Source organism: Marmota monax, unplaced genomic scaffold (assembly GCF_021218885.2).
Source record: "Marmota monax isolate L192 unplaced genomic scaffold, Marmota_monax_Labrador192_F-V1.1 WCK01_AAM20220418_F8-fsc00020, whole genome shotgun sequence".
NCBI lineage: Eukaryota > Metazoa > Chordata > Mammalia > Rodentia > Sciuridae > Marmota > Marmota monax.
The window spans coordinates 22,012,785-22,029,152 of NW_026692912.1; the positions used below are offsets into that span (position 1 = coordinate 22,012,785).

Here is a 16,368-nt window from a genome sequence, read left to right on the forward strand (position 1 = left end):
TTGCTGCCTCACAGCCCGACCCCCCACTGGTGGGGAGAGGGTGCCAGGGACACCAGCAGCTTCTAAATAGCAGCTGATTGCTATTTGGCCCAAAGACTCAGGCGTGGCTGGAGTTAGAACAAGGACGAGGAGGCCCAGCCCTGGCCTGGACACAGACCCTGCTGCCTGCCAGCTTCCACCCTGCACGGTGCTGACCAGGCCTCAGCTTCTGTCTGAGTGAAGTCCCGTCTCATGATTGCTGAAGGTTAAATGCAGTGATGGGACACAGGGAAGGGGATTCGGTGCCAGCTGCCACCAGAGATTAGGACATTGCCCACCCGCCGCTGACTGTTGCCAATGTGCTGGGGTCTGAAACGATTGTGTGTATCCTTGAAGTGCCCTCTGCCAGGTCCCAGGATGTTGGGGGCCCCTGGCTCACACTGCAGTCGAGGATCCTTTTCTACCCCAGCACCTCCCCTGTTAAGTGCTCTAAGGTGGCTGGCTTGGTGGCGCATGCCTGTGATCCCAGCATTTAGGCGGCTGAGGATCGAGAGCAGCCAACTTAGTGGGCAACTTAGTGAGACTCTGGGTGTACTCGGCGGTGGAACCCCAATTCCCAGTACTGGGGGGAAAAACAGATTCCGAGCTGTCTGGAGGCTCAGGCTCGGGGCGGCCTCTGTAGGACACAGGTGTCAGAGCCTCACTGGAGAAGGCTATGTCATCCGCAGGGCCACCCCCACTCCCAGTGCTGAGTCCACACCCTCTCTCCTCCAGAGCCTCCTGGGCCCATTGACAATAGCAGGATCGCACAGGTCAAGGGCAGTGGTCACGTCCAGTTAAAGCAGGGTGAGTCTTCTGGCTCCAGGCCCAGCTAGGCCCCTGTCCCTCCTGACTTCCAGGTGGTTTCCTAGTCTGGGTCCCCCCAGGAGCTCCCTTGCCACCTGTCTCAGAGTTGGGCTGTTCTCCCACCCAAGTGGAGACCACGGGGAGGGTGTGGGTCCCCCAGGCCCCTCCCCCACTCTGCCTCTTCTGCTTCCTGCTGGCTTGTCCCACCCTGTTCTTTTATCAACCCCACTCTGGGACACAAGGGGCTGCAGGCAGAGGTGTGTCCTCTGGGGCCCTTGGTAAAACAGTGTCCTGTGGACAATCCTGCAATTTCAGCTTGATGGCTTTGGGAAACACTGAGGTCATCACCAGCAACGATGGTTTCCCTCAGGCCTTGGGCTTGAGCCCCAGCCCCTGCCCAGGTGTGCCCCTTTGTCCTGCAGGGGCTGACTATGGGCAGATTTCTGAGGAGACCTGGACGTACCTGCACCATCTGTATGGGGGTGGCCCTGAGATTGCCATCCGGCAGAGCGTGGTCCAGCTGCAGGACCCCGAGACCTTGCATGGGGAACAAAAGATCGAAGCCGAGACGCGGGCCGTGTGACTTGGTGGCCAGGCGGCCGGCCCCTCCCCTCTAAAACCCTCCCTGAGTCTCTTGGAGGGGTCCTGCCCTGCTGAGCTGGCTGTTCCCACAGGCCACAAGCCCTCCCCGCGGGGACATGTGCCCACAGAGGCCGCGTGGTGGCCACCAGCTGCGTGTGGTGGTGTCGGTGGCTCATAGCTCTAGTGCTGCCCCTAGGAATACACCCACTCCGCTGTCTCAGTGGCCGAGACTCTGGGTCTTTGTCCTGGCAGTGCCCACGCCAGTCACTGTCATCGTCGTCCCCAAACCTTCCCTCTTGCTAGCTCAGGTCCAGCTTTTCCTTGGAGCCCAGTGCTGCCCCTCAGCCAGAGGCTGGCGCCTGGACAGGGGCAGAGTGGCTGCCGCCTCCCAGCGCCCAAAAGCACAGAGGGAGGAGGCCACAGCGGAGAGTGGAGGAGCCAAGGCTCGGGACCGAGGGGCTTCTGCGTGCCTCCCTGCCGGCCACCTCGCCCTGCACCCGGTTGTCATCAGCGGCCCCTGGAGTCTGGGCCGCTCTGGTGCATCCTGCAGACTGCTTGCTGGCGCTTGGGACCGAGCGGGGAGCTCTCCGCTGGCAGTTGCTGGAGGCGGCCATCCCTCACTGACGTCCTGCCCACCATCGGTGTGGCTCGCCTCTGGTTCAGCCCTCAGCCTCACGAATGCCAAGCTGCCACCAGGGCCTGGATGGTGTCACCGGAATGCCTCACGCAGTGTGTCTGCTGCTGGCACAGCTCCAGGAGGCCTAGAGCGAGCGCCAGCCCTTCCCCAGCCCCGGCCCCAGGCCCCACCAGGGAGGGCGCGGGGCTGCTCACACAGGAAGGTCCCTCTGCGGGCCTGGCAAGGCTGTTCCTCCCTCTGGGGGCATGAAGTCCCCTGGCTGCAATAGCTGGACCAGGTGTACACCCTGTTGGGGTCGGAGCACAGGGAGGGCTCAAAGCAGGGGTCCTGGGACCAAGTCCCTCAACTGTGGCCTGCATGTGCCCAGGGAGCCCTGGCAGTGACCTGGTGGAGCCCAGACTTTACTGCTGGGGCCTGGGTTCACCCGCTCTGTCCCTTCACACCCAGACAGAGCAGCTGCTGCTGGGCCTGTGAAGTCACCAGGCTTTGAAAGCTGCTGCCGCCTGTCGCCACGGGCCCTGTGCCCGCACTGCACCCTCGAGATGTGGAGGCCACTGTGCAGGCCGTCACCTGGCCCATGTCTGTATGGCCAGTGTGTGTTCAGAATGTCATAATAAACAGATGTGCCCCACAGTCACCTCTGCCTTTGCCACAGTCATTTCTGTCCCTTGAGGGAAAGTGAAACTGGCTGCCATATGGAGGGTTGTGGGTCCTCGCAGGCCCCTGGAGCCCAGGTGACTAAAGTGGTGAGTGACCAGGCACAATAGGAGCAGTGCCCATGGCTGCCTGAGGCCTGAGGCTGCAGGAGGTGGCAAGGGGGCACACCACGGGTGAGTGGGTCCAGCGGTGGCCGGGGGCCAGCAGGCGGCTGTGGAGTAGCAGCCAGCGGAAGCTGCCTCTCCACCACCCCGGCCCCAGCTGCAGGCCCTTCCCGAAGCCTGAGGCTCCATCTCCACGACCTCTGGAGTCTGCCCTGGAGTTTGGGTGGGTTGTTTTTACTGTGGAGACTTCCCTGGGGAGAGAAGGGCTTGAGATTTCTATAAATTACTCAAAACATGTGCCCATGGGCTGGGGTGAAGCTTGGGCTAAAGCACGCGTGCGGCAAGCACAGGGCCCTAGGTTCAGTTCCCAGCACCCAACAAACAGAGCTCCCGTGCTCTGCCGGAGGCCTTCCCTGTTGAAGGTGGAGGACAGGAGTGGAAAGGCTGCGGAGGGCTGGTTTATTTCAGTGGGTGGAGACGCTCCTTCTCGTGTGGCAGCGAGGTGAGCCAGACGTGGATAGGTACCAATTTGCCTTAAAACGTTTCCTATATATTTTCCCTGAAATATCCAGCTTTTAAGGGGCTCGGTCAGAGCTGGACATGGAATCTGAACAAGAGCGGAGTCCGTGCTTGTTCACCTCAGCTGGGTGGAGACAGGAAGTGCTCAGTGCCTGGGGAGGCCGGTCCAGGCTTCTTTCCCATGCACTGTCCCCAGAGATGGCTCCTGGAGGCAGCCTGGGAATGACTGCTTTGGTGCCATTTATCTATCTATCTATTTATTTATTTATTTATTGGCACCAGGGACTGAACTCAGGGGCACTCGACCACTGAGCCACAACCCCAGCCCTGTTTTGTATTTTATTTTTTAAATATATTTTTTTTTAGTTTTAGGTGGACACAATATCTTTATTTTATTTTTATGTGGTGCTGAGGATCAAACCCAGGGCCTCATGCATGCCAGGCGAGTGCACTACCACTTGAGCCACATCCCCAGCCCCGTTTTGTATTTTAGCACCTCGCTGTTGCTGAGGCTGGCTTTGAACTCACGATCCTCCTGCCTCAGCCTCTGGAGCTGCTGGAATTACAGGCCTGCACCACCGCGCCTCGCCCTTTATTTTTTTATGTAGAGACAGGGTCTCGCCAAGCTTGAGGCTGAACTTGGAACTTCTTGCCTCAGCCTCCCGTCATCAGTGCCTTTTAAAGGAGCCAGAAGCCAGCCCTGCCAAAGGGCCCTGTGTGTGGGTGTGCAGCTTGTCCACCAGCCTGCGGCTCTGCTCCAAGCCTGCATCAGGGCTTCTGCCATGTGCAGCTTCCCTACTGCTCTTCCTACTGCTGATCTGTTTTATTTATTTATTTATGGTGCCCTGACTGAACTCAGGGACACTCAACCATTGACCACTATCCCCAGTCCTCACTGAGTTGCTCAGCACCTCTCCATTGCTGAGGCTGGCTTTGAACTCTCAACCCTCCTGCCTCAGCCTCCCAAGCTGCTGGGATTACAGGTGTGCACCACTGCGCCCAGCCTCTGTTCTGTTTTAAATTTGGTACAAACATGAATCACCTTGAGAACCTGTCCCACCTTATTTTAACCCTGGGCACCCCGGGATGTAAGTGGGTTTTGGCTCCCTCCTCCCTCCCTCCATTGTTCACAGTCCCAAGGGCCGAGGGTGGGGAAGGGATCAGTGCCTTCAGAGAAAGCTTGAAAAAGCAGAATGCATTTTGGGGGAAGGTACCAGCCCCAGGGACGCGTTAGGGCGCAGCCTCCAGTCTTCCCATTGGTTTGACACCAACATCCAGTCCTGATGAAGGGCGTCTGGAGACAGGGACTGGGACAGGGTTCTGAAGAGTCCGGCCAGGGCTCTGCCCGGGCCAGTCAGAGGGCACTGGTCCTTGAGCACCAGGGCACTGAGCTGTCCTGGGAAGGCCCTCCTAAGCTACTTCCAGAAGCCCAACAGAAAATGAATCCCCGCAGCTTTCATGACCCATTACTGCAGAGGACAAAGACCCGTGGGGCCTTTTAACTTCAGTGTCCTTTTGTGGCCCTGCGGTGTCCCTCACTGATTTCACTCACTATAACCACCTGGGAGGAGAAGTGCTTAAGTCGGGGCCTGAGTGAGCCCTCGATACCCTCTGGAGCCACACAGAGGGGCTGCTCAGTGCCGGTGGCCTTTGCAGGTCTTGTCAGAGGACAGACAGACAGACACCAGCGGTGGGAATGTGAGGTGAAGGGAATGATTCTGCAGGTGCGCCCACCGTGCGGACCCCCACATGCTTTCTTTTCCAAGAAGTAATTTATCCACGGCCCTGCCTGACCTCAGTGGACGGGCTCTGTCACCTTCCTCAGCAAACTATCCGTTATCTGCAGGAGGAATTTAGGTCTGAAATGTCAATAAGAAGAACACAAATTACCCTGAAGGGAGGACTTTTGTGACCCTGTCACAGACCAGATCCCAGATTTCTGGGAGATAAGGATAATTTCCCCTAAGTGTAAAATTGGTAACAGATTCCAGTTAGAACAGGTCCACATGGGCCAAAGTGACCTAGAGTGGTCATGGCAGTGGGGACTTGAAATCTGATGTCATCCTGCTGTCAGTCAAAAGTCAAGAGGTGGACTGGGTGGGACTCTCTGGAAGGGGGCATGCCGTCCCTCTCCTCTCTGAGAGGACCCACCCTCTCCTTGAGAGTGTCCCTTTCCCGTGCCTCCCTCACGCCTGTCACTCTATGTGCTGCGTCCAGACTTTCTAACTTGATGCCAAGAATCGGAGCCGCCTCAGTTTCCCAGAAGTTTCCAGCCCCGTAACAGCCTCAGAAGAAAGGACAGCAGAGGCCAGGGAGGACATGTTCCACCTGGACATTGGCCCCTCGAAGCCAAGCCCCTGCAGTTGTCGACATTAACTGGTTCTGCCCTGAGACCCACATGGTCCACCCTTGGCAGCCGACCTCCTTGTCCCTTGGTGGTCACCATTTCAGAACCAGTCTGTCTGTCTGCCTTCTGCCTCCTCCCTCTCTCCCTCCTCGGCCTGCCTCCCTGCCCACTGGTTCCATCCTGTCTCCTGGTCAGGGATACTCCGGCACTCTGCCTTCTGCTTCCACTAGAGGTCGTCACCGGCCCTGCTGACCTAGGGCTGGGTGTGGCCCAGGCAGGTGGGGGTGACTGAGGTGGCCTTGCGGCTGGTATTTCTAGACCTACCAGAGGAACCTGGTGCACAGGTTCCGGCCCCCCGCCCCAAGCCTCTGAGTCAGGAGTTTCTGGCTGTTGGGAACCACGGCTTCAAGAGGCCCGGATACTGCAGAATACAAATGACCCTGCTGTTTCCAACCCATGTGAGGCAGATCTCCCCACAGGGGCCAGAGGTGCGGCCAAAGCCCAGGCCACTGAAGCAGCTGCTAGCGGCAGAGAGAACAGAGCTGCCCCCGCCCCCGACCACAGCTGTCAGAGCCTCCGAGACACAGCCAGGCCCGAGAGCTGCCCGAAATGTCCTTCCTCAAGCCATCTTTTGCTGACAACCTAGATGGCAGGGTGGCTGCAGACTCCCTGGACCCCCCATCTGCTCGGTCTCACTGGGAAACCTGCATTCCCAATTGCTCGGAGGTTTGGGACCAGCCTTGGAGGCAGGTCCCACTCTGGAAGCTAGTTATGTGCACTGAGGGGAGGAGGCTGAGTGTGGCTCTTATGACCTCCCTCCTGCCCATCAGGGATCAAGTTACTTGGCATTGGCAGGTATGCTCTGGTCACACTTAGTGTAGCTCAGCAGGTGGACACTCTCCCCTGGTGGATAACTGTCTTTTTAAAACAGCCCTAAAAAGTCTCAGGAAACGGGGTGCAGTGGCAAATGCCTGTAATCCCAGTGATTCAGGAAGTGGGGGCAGGAGGATCAAAAGTTGGAGGCCAGCCTCACCAACTTAGTGAGGCCCTCAGCAATCTAGTAAGACTCTCTCTCACAATAAAAAATAAAATAAGGGCTGGGGTTGTAGCTCGGTTGGTAGAACGCTTGCCTAACACATGTGAGGCACTGGATTTGATCCTCAGACCCACATAAAGATAAAATAAATAAAAATATTATGTCATCTACCAGAAAAAAAATATTAAAAAAAATGAGTGTTCCTAGTTTCAATCCCCAGCACCAAAAATAAAGATAAAAAGGAAACAGCCTGTCGTGCTGGCGAACCCCTGTGATTCCAGCAACTAAGGTAGGAGGATTGCAGGTTTGAGGCCAGCCTCTACAACTTAGTGAGACTCTGTCTCAAAATAAAAATGGCTGGGAATGTAGCTCTTTGGGATTGCACCCGTGGGTTCAACTCCCAGATCCCTTCCCCTACAAAAAAAAAAAAAAAACCCAAACCCTTGGGAAACAAGCCTGGGATACAGCCCAGTGGTATAGTACTTGCCCAGCATGCAAGAAGCCTTAGGTTCCATCCCAGTACGGGGATGGGGTGGGGGACTTTAGGAAACAGGTGTGGGCATGAACCAGTCATCTCACCACCCCAACCCAAAGGTAGGGGTGAAACTCTCAAAGCTGTGCACCAGGGCCTCACGCCACAGCCCGCCCATGGGTGCAGGACACTAGGGTCCCCACCCTTCACAGTTTTCCCGAAACAGCTCAGCATGGCCTGCAGCTGTACAGAAACCTGCAATTCCGGCCAGGCCAACAGGAGGACCAGCTTGAGCACTTGTGACAGGGATCAGATCACTGACCCGTGAACTTGCTCTGACTGTCCCACCTCCCCCGCAGCAGGTTCCTGAGTGGCTAGTACAGCTGCCCGCTGAATCTGCCCACAGAACGAAATTCCTACTTCCAGATCCTTGAGTCACGGAGAGGCCCGACTGCCCTCCCGGTGGGGGGGAGGCACCTCCAGCTCAGGTCTCAAACCAGGCCTGAACTTAACTCTTGCCTCTCGGCCCAGGGGGCTGGTGACGGCACCAGAGCTTCTCTGACTGGGTCATCTCTCGGTGCAACAAAGGAGTCCAAGGATGCTACACCAGAAGCTACACTTTATTTAACATTTAGATTAACATAGTTACAAGGTCAATGTGGGCCTTCCAATGGAAGCACTTTATTTGGTTTAATTCCATTTCCAGGGAAAAACAGGCAATTTCAGACCTTAACAGTGGCAAGGGGCGTTTACAACACTGAAATGCCTCCAAGTGTAGAGTAAGTGCACGCATGTGCGTGCACACACACACGCACACGCACACATACACACACACATATACACACGCACACACAAGAAGGTGTAAAGGTGCTTGACATCGGGTTAAAACATAATTGTGGATTTTTTTTTTTTGTACTGAGATTGAACTCAGGGTGCTTTATCTGAGCTCTATCTCCATCCCTTTTTAATTTTAAGACAGGGTCTCACTAAGTTGCAAAGGCTGGCTTCAAACTTGCAATCCTCCTGCCTCAGCCTCCTGATTCAGGTGGCGTGCCCCACCCTGCCTGGCTAGGATCATTTTTTTCTTAATTTCTTTTTATTAGTTGTTCATTGACCTTTATTTTACTCATTTATTTATATGTGGTGCTGAGAATTGAACCCAGTGCCTCCCACATGCTAGAGAAGCGCTCTACCACTGAGCCACAACCCAGCCCCGGGCTTGGATCATTTTTAAAAATAACGTGTGGGGTGTTAAAGCACAGGAGGCGGAGCCAGTAAGAAACATGAAACCACAATTTCTGGAAAAATCCTTGCATTATCGTAACATTTTATGTTGTGTGAACTTTCTGATGACAGATGTTGCGGAAAAGCATCAGCGGCCCCTGTGCTGTGTGGGTCACGCGGTGGCTGAGCCCGAGGCTGAGCAGGACAGACCCAGAGGAAGATCCCTGCATGTTTTCCCACGCCTCCCCCCACCTCGCCCCCGTCCTGCAAAGGAAAAACCTGGGTAAATGACAAGTTCCTCTCTTTCCCTTTGTCTTTAGGTCATTTTCAGAGCAAGTTTGATAAAAACGATCCATTTTTACCTTACCACACTGTATTCTAGCAACGACGGGCAGCAGGTGCCAGGGAGGAGGGCGGAGCACCCACATCTCTCCTCCATGGGAGCTGCTCCAAGGTCTCAGGGATGCTTTCGCAGTGGGATTCCCAGAGTAGACGGTAGGACCTCAGCATCACAGAATCCCAAGCCCGTTGGCACCTACGGCAAGGAGGCAGCCCCGGGGGACGGCATTGGAAAGTGCTCATTCTCCAGTCTTTGGGGGCACGGGTGGTACAGACAGGCCACAGAGCGCACGAGCACATCCTGTACTGGGTCTCGACATTAAAGGAACAAAGAACCACGCTGACACTTCACCCCCTACGTTGCAAGAAACGAATCTACCTCGACCGCGATGTGAAACGGCACGACGCACATGCATTACGGAGGGTCTAAAATCAGATTAAAAAAAATTAGCATCCTTGTGGAATGGTCAGTGGTCAGCCAGACTCGGCAAAGTCCAGGAGTCCCAGAGGTGCCGCCCGCCATGCAACGGCGGGGGTGGGGCTGCTGGGCGAGGGCTGGTCTGCAGCCGGGGCTGGGCCCTGACAGCGCTCACCTGTGGTCAAGCCACCCTCCGGCGCCCCCAGGAGTGGGCCGATTGGGCTGCCCACCCTGAGAGTGGAGGCCATGCTCCAGGTCCCCGGCCCTGGGCTCAGCCTCAGTTTTGGGGAACAGCGAGCCAGGGCTCCTGCTCCCCCTCCACTTGACCCTGACGCTGCTTCCTGGGGCTGCTCTTGCGGGCCTCTCCTTGCTGCGGTCTCCAGTCGCCAGGGGGACGGAGCTGCTGAGGCTGGTCCGCGGTCACCCCTGGTCTGCCCAGGGAGTCATCTCCTGGTTTCCAAGGAACAAATCACCAGCAGACAGGCCTGACTCCGAGGACCTGTCCTTTCCATCCCTGTCCCTGTGGCTCTTGCTAGGCTCCCTTGTCACGAACACCAAGAACTGTGGTGCCCCAGGTGAGCCCCGTGTACCAACCACACAGGACACTAGAGCGCGGCCCTTGCCCTCGGCGGGAGACGCGGCAGGACTTGTTCCGCACCAAGGAAGAGGAGAAGCTGTGCTGCTAAGGCCTGAGTGGCCACAGGTTAGGTGACCACGGTTTCCCCCCTGAGATCCGAAAGGGGAGGGAGGAAACAGGTCCAAGGGCAAGTGCAGTGGCTGCCAATGGCCGGCAGAGCTCATGGACAAGGGCAGAAGCGGCGGCCACAGGGTCCCCAAAGGACCACGAGAGGCACCAGGTCTTTGGTGATGAATGCACTCAAGTCCTACAGTGCTACTTTTGGGATTCATGGGAAGAAGAGGAAGTTTCACTTTGCAATAATGAGCTACCAAAAGGAGAGTCACCCGGCCACCAAGTGCCACGCGTGGTCTGTAGTCATCATGGATAGGAAGATGACCAGGAGGGGTGAACCAGGATGCCCCTTATCTAAGGTGGACATGGGTAGGACGAGCTGGGGTGGGCTTTCAGTGTGGACCTTCCTAGCCTCTGCAGACAGGGCACCAAACTGAAGTGTGTGTGTGTGGCTGGAGTGGGGGACATCCAAGTCCGACCGGAGGGTCCAGGAATTGTGGGCAGGGTCCATGTGGAGCACGAGGTGCCAGCCCACAATCAGGAAGGCACCTCTGGGAGAGGAAGCATCTGCTAATGTAAGACACCAGGGGACGCGTGGGTGACACGTGGTGCTCAGCCCACCCTGCGACTGCCCTGTCCTCCTTGTTCAGATTCTGTTACTCGCCCCAGGAGACCAGTGGCGAAGTTTTCACAAAAAGGCACAGTGTGAAATGACGAGGAGGCCAGGGCACCATGGGTGGACTGGGGCCCTGGACAGAGGGGAGGGGCGAGGTGGGCAGCATGCTGCCACCTTCTGGCCTGGGCACGTGGGGACTGGGGGGATGAGGATGACCCCTGCTGTGCGGTTGGGGACACCTGTCCCCTCCAGGCCACCAGCGTGGGCCTCAGGGCTCGCTGAGCCACAGTAGCATGCTGTAGGAAGGACAGGAGAGGCAGGCAGGGTGGCGGGGACAGGGCAGCAGGTGGGCGGGAGGGCGGCCCCCAGCAGGCCGGGCAGCGGGCAGCAGCGCGGGAGGCCTGCGGAGACAAGCGCCCGGCCACGGGGGGCTCCTGGGAGGCTCGCCGCCGGTTGGTACTGGAACGCCACTTTAGGAATCTACAACACAAAAAGAGAAGAGAAAGCGCGTTAGAGAAGGTCGAGGCGAGAGGCGGGCACTTTGCAGCTCACTGCAAACTGCTCCGCCCTGGGCAGGGCGGGGCGGGGCTTTGGCAGCAATTGGTTATCAAGAGCGTCCTAGATAAGGAACTTTCACGGTTTTATCTCCAATCTTCAGCCAGTTTTACTTTGGGGTTAAGAGAAGCCCAAACCAGATCAAGGCCGCCCCCCCCCACACACCCGTCCTCCTCCAGCGGGCAGGGCCAGCCTTGGCTTCCAGGGGCCGCTCCCCAGCCCCCAGAAAGCATCCTTCCCTGGATGGTGCCAGGAAGTGAGTCTATCAGATGGAAACTCTAGGTTCCTCAGTGAAAAGGAAACCTCGTCAATTAACAGTGAAAGTTCTTCATCACGAGGAGGCAGAGGAGACACAGAATGGGCTCGGGAGCCCTGAGGGACACACAGGCAAGGAGCAGGGCAGATGGCACTGGAAGAGGAGGAGGAGGCAGAATTTTTAAAAAGCATTTGGCTGGAAAATTTCCCATTACTAACAATGAAAGAGTTAAATACTCATTACACAGAATAATTTTCTTGGAAAAAGAGAAAAATCACTTAAAATACACAACACTGAGAAAATATAACGTTTATTAGAGAGGCAGATATGAGGGGTACAACTAGAAGATGCCAGACAGATTCTTTTCTTTTAGGGTAAGAGAAAGAAACAATCATGTTGGCCGTATTCAATGCAACTTACTCAGAACCCAAGAGTCTATAAAAACTCAAGTGCGGAGCAGCCAGCTGGGGACCCAGCTGGGGCAAGAGTCCTGGGGCCTCCCCAGAAGTTATAAAAACAAAAGGTCATTAGGCAGCAGAATAAACGATAAAACAAACAGATAAAAGAGTAAGACATTAAAACAACTCATTCAAGGCATCCTTTTTAGTTTTTAAATTGCAGTATATACAAATAAATTCCTAGGTGGGGAGAATTATGGACATGTTTAACAGAAAGCAATTTTAAAAACACAAAATGCAACCACATAGGAAATCCCAATCCAGTTGACCAATTTACTCTAGTCTAAATATTTTGGCAATTATTAAATAAGCACATCGTAGACACCACACACACACACACACACACACACACACACAGAGAAAAGTGCACTGGTATTATTAAAAAGAAAACAACTGCTTTGAGGTTTGGTATCAGAAAGCAGGGCTGCCCCAAACCACGGGCTGGGGAAGGACATGCCATGGACAGGGGCTGGACGTGTTGACCAGCATTTTTAACCTCTAGGGGCCTCTTTCCAATAAAAGGAGAAGATCATAAACAGCTGAGATTTTGCTGCTTTTATTTAAATGGCACACTGATGGGAAGAAAACCAAGGGTACTTGGGGTGGAAATGAAAACTCTGACTCTTCGGCAATCGTTCCAATGTCTTCCAACATCACGCCCTGACAAAATGGAACCGAAACCACAATCTCCTTCTTGACTTCACCAGTGTGACCTAGGTTGATTTGCAATAAGTACTGAGGCGTAGATTTAGGCATTCAAACTGAACCCCCTCTCGGACCTGCGCTTTGCCTTGCAAGCCAACTGAGTTATTTCCAAATCAAATCTGCACAACTCCAGGGTGGGGGTGGGGGGCCGCGAGTTCACTGAGTGGGATTTCAAGAGGCTAACACTGTCTGGCCCTGCTTTATTCGTTTTCAGTGTTCCTTGCTTTTGCTAGGAGCTCCTGGTCTGGACACAAGCTCAGCATGGGATGGAGGGGCAGAGGTTTCATGCCTAGGGGTCTCCGGGCTACCTGGTCACCTGAATGGAGCTGCTCACCTCGCACTCACACCCACCCCTGGGTTTAAGGCTCTGCTGGTTTTCTCATGGCAGTACCTACAAAGCAGAACCGAAACCATTGCCCCAGAGAGGCCGCAGGGTGAGTGGCTTTATCAATGCTATGCCAGCTAAAGCTATTCGAAAGGAATTTGAACTACAAAGTCAATATATACATTGAAAAAGCCAGGTGAGCAGCCCGGCGTCCAGCCCGGGCCACCGACTGTCCCCGTGGCTACCGGGGCACACTGGGTGAAAGGCACAGGGATCTCTTTACACTGTCTTTGCAACTGCCTGGGACTCTGTCATTACTTCCAAAAAAAAAAAAAAGATGTCTTTAAAAAAAATCAGGTTGTCACTAAGTAAAGATCACTCAATTCCAATTTGGTGGCCATTGTGAAATATAAGTGAAGTTGCTGCTGGAATCTTGGAACACAGCAGCTCCTGCCGGGTCCTGGACCTGCAGCTGCAGGGCAGAGCTTCAGGGCTGGGGGTGCGGCTCAGAGGCAGAGCACCTGCTTAGCATGCAGGAGGCCCCGAGCTCCAGGTTAGAACAACAGCAAAAAAACAGCTCTAAATTGACTTCAGCTTATAAAGTGAGCCCACCCTGCAGAGGCAAGGATCCAACTCCCTCCTTCAAAGTAGAAAGATATAAATAAATAAATTTCAAAGTCAAATCCAAAGAGAACTTTACCCGGATGCTTTCATTCTGACCCATTTACAGCTGGTTCTCGGGGGCCTTTGGGGCGGATTCTCACAGCGGGCACAATTAATCACAGGACTTGGTATGCATGGAACCAACATCACTACCCGCCCTCCCGCCTCCGTGCCAACTTAAAAATGCAAATTCCCGCATGGCCCAGATTCCTTTAAAATGGTGGCAACAGTCAATCATATGAAATGAGCCAGAAATTCTAAAACCATTGCCCTTACATTGAAACTTTGGGTTCTTCCAGATGCCAATGACTTAAACACCCCCCTCCCCACAGTTTCCACTTTGAAAAGGACTGTCTTGAGGTCCCTGTGCAGCAGTGGCTCTATTTCTAGCCCCTCCTGGGCAACGTGAGCTGCTGCTGCAAACCCAGAAACAGAACCTGGCGGGAGCAGGCGAGGCACGGGCATCTCCCGCACTTGAGAAGCTCATCTGGCCAGGACAGCGCTGGCACCTCGGTCAGCTGTCACCGGGGCAGAGCCTGGAGGCCAGATTTCCTTTGTTTTTTGAGGACCATGTAGACATAAAAGCTCAGGAGGACCTGACAGCAATGTAACCACATTCAAGTGAAAATACATGCGCTCGGGCCAATATAAGAACCTCATGACCTCTGTATTAGGGGGGGAAGATTTTATTTATGACTTTCCCCCTGGACAGACTATGACTCAACAAACTAGCATAGTTGCATTTATCAAGTTACAGTGAGGCTCACATCCTCCTGCAACAAGCCAGCCGAGGCCCTCTGGTGCCTCGTGATGTGTGTGGACTTTTTAATTGAGAAATATTAATTAAAAGCTTGAAGGCGACTTTTTTTTTTTTTCTCATTATCTACAGATGCTGCCAAAAGGAGGAATGTATTATCAGGTTTCAAGTGACCCAGATATAAGTTGGCAGTTGGCAGCTTCACACAAAATCTCATCAGCAAGTGAAACTTGATTTTAGCCAAAGCTGAGACAGACAAGGAGACTCGGCGTGCGGGGCCCACGGTCCGCCGTGCCACCCCGCCATGCATCCGGTCCTCTGCGGGGCTGCCTGTAACAGTCACGGTTGTGGGGAGGAACAACTCCAAGTTTTAAAAAAGTTTTAAGTGGTATTAAATATAAGTCTTAGCACCTTTGGCATTTTTGTCCAAATAGACTTCGACGTATGAGGTGGGGACATAGCCCTCTTCGTCCTCGTTCCTCCGGATGCGGGTCCACCCATCGCCCTTGTCTTCCTCTATGACGTACAGGATTTCTCCTTCAATTACGGAAATGGTTCCTTCATTCTGACCTGCAGAGGCAACATAGCAACACTTTAGATTTCTTGTTGAATCCCAACAGAAAGCCAGTGGGACCTTGGCCGTGGAAGGCAGTAGGCGTCAGTTCGAAGGCCATCCCCTTAGACCTCCTGTACACAAGGTCCCTCAAAGCTGACCCCGAATGCTCTCCTCCCACCTAGAGACCTTCTGGGTCTTCCCCCCCCCCCCCCCCCCCCCGTCCATCTCTGCAGGGAGCCCCTTTCTGCTCCTCCCCCTCCTGGTCCTCCCCCTCCGGGCTTTCTCTTGGTGACCGTACCCTGACTCCGACTCCCTTGCCACAGTGTCCTCACGTCTCCTACGCAGGCTTTTTCCTGCGGCTACAGTTCCACCTGTCCTGCCCTCTGCAGCAAGCTCCCTCTGGCTGTGGCCCTGGCCCCCGGGAACCTGCAGCCACTCGGCTCCTGCTCCTCCCTCCCCATCCCGCTGGACACCCCGCGGTCCTGGCGGCAGGGCTGGGGAGTGCCTCTCATTTCCTCTCCTCTTGGTTCCTGAGTCTGAGCAGCCTGTCCACGGCAACCTCTCTGTGTCCACTTGCTAAGATCAATTACAAAAGGCCAGCCACCGAGGTCCAGGCGGTTTTCTGAAAGACCAATAGCTTAGGGACCTGTTGGTAGGGTGACAGGGTGGATTGGAGGCGGCATGGCAAGCAGCAGCGGAAATGGTGAATCTGGTGCTTCTTTCTCATTATGTAAACATGGACTTTTAGCCTGTTAAAGGCTCTGAAAAGTCCTGGCACACCTGCCTGTGCCAGGCATGGTGGCCCAGGCTGAGGCAGGAGGACCATGAGTTCAAAGCCAGCCTCAGCAACTTAGTGAGGCCCTAAGCAATTCAGCAAGATCCTGTCTAAATATAAAAAAATAAATAATAAAAAGGGGCTGGGATAATCCCCGGAGAAAGAGGAGCATTTAGATAGATTTAGATTTTAAAAAACCCACTGTAAAACTCATTTATCTGAGGGCTTCCCAAACATACCGAGCTCAGAGTTTCTTTTCCTAGTGACCCTGTAACATTCTTAGAAACATTACTTTGAAGCTGTACATTAGAAACCCCAGGTGGGTCTGTCAGTCCATTCTGTGCGCTGACTGCCTCCCCTGTTGCCCAGGGCCCGGCGCTGACCACGTCCACACCCTGCCCAAATCCTTCCAACAGGTCCTCAGTGTCTGACAAAATCTAATGCTCCTCTCTCCGGCCATGGCACGGCCACCTTCCCTCTAACACTCCACATCCCACTACCACCCCTCTACCCGGAGCCCCTCTTCCTCTCTCCAGCCCCACTCTGCTCCCCCTGGGAGGGGCTCTCACTCTCCAGGCACTGGGGCCGCCCAGGACCCTCCTTTGACAGGAAACCCCTCTGTTGTGGGGGTCTGCTCTGCTTCCCCAGGGAAGGGGCCACTCCAGCCACCTGCACCCACACCCTCCTGGCCGGACAGTCCAGGACTCTGCAACAGTCCTGATCCCACACCCTCTGCCTCAGCTGTTAGGTGCCAGGGACGACAGTTCGGGTGAGAGAGACCAGGTCTGGGAAGCTCTAGGGAAAGTTCTGGTCCCAGGAAGAGTGGAGCGGCCCTGCCCCAGGGAAGGCAG

At 54.9% G+C, this 16,368-nt stretch overlaps 2 protein-coding genes across 21 annotated transcripts in view; one reads left to right on the forward strand and one right to left on the reverse strand.

The window, feature by feature from the left end:
- Usp20 (ubiquitin specific peptidase 20) overlaps positions 1-2,681 on the forward strand; it is a 39,822-nt gene extending 37,141 nt beyond the window's left edge. For 5 of the 6 annotated variants that reach the window (XM_046451893.2, XM_046451891.2, XM_046451892.2 and 2 more), the window contains 2 exons: positions 754-825; positions 1,248-2,681. In XM_046451893.2, the coding sequence (XP_046307849.1) occupies positions 754-825; positions 1,248-1,408 (233 nt within the window). In that variant the 3' untranslated portion in view covers positions 1,409-2,681. The other variant, XM_046451896.2, reaches the window with a different exon arrangement.
- A 5,097-nt stretch (positions 2,682-7,778) lies between these two features.
- Positions 7,779-16,368, reverse strand: part of Fnbp1 (formin binding protein 1) — a 105,180-nt gene continuing 96,590 nt past the window's right edge. For 14 of the 15 annotated variants that reach the window (XM_058581842.1, XM_046451307.2, XM_058581840.1 and 11 more), the window contains one exon: positions 11,573-14,756. In XM_058581842.1, coding sequence (XP_058437825.1) covers positions 14,578-14,756 — 179 coding nt within the window. In that variant the 3' untranslated portion in view covers positions 11,573-14,577. Of the gene's footprint in view, positions 10,948-11,572; positions 14,757-16,368 lie in introns of those variants that run through there. The other variant, XM_046451304.2, reaches the window with a different exon arrangement.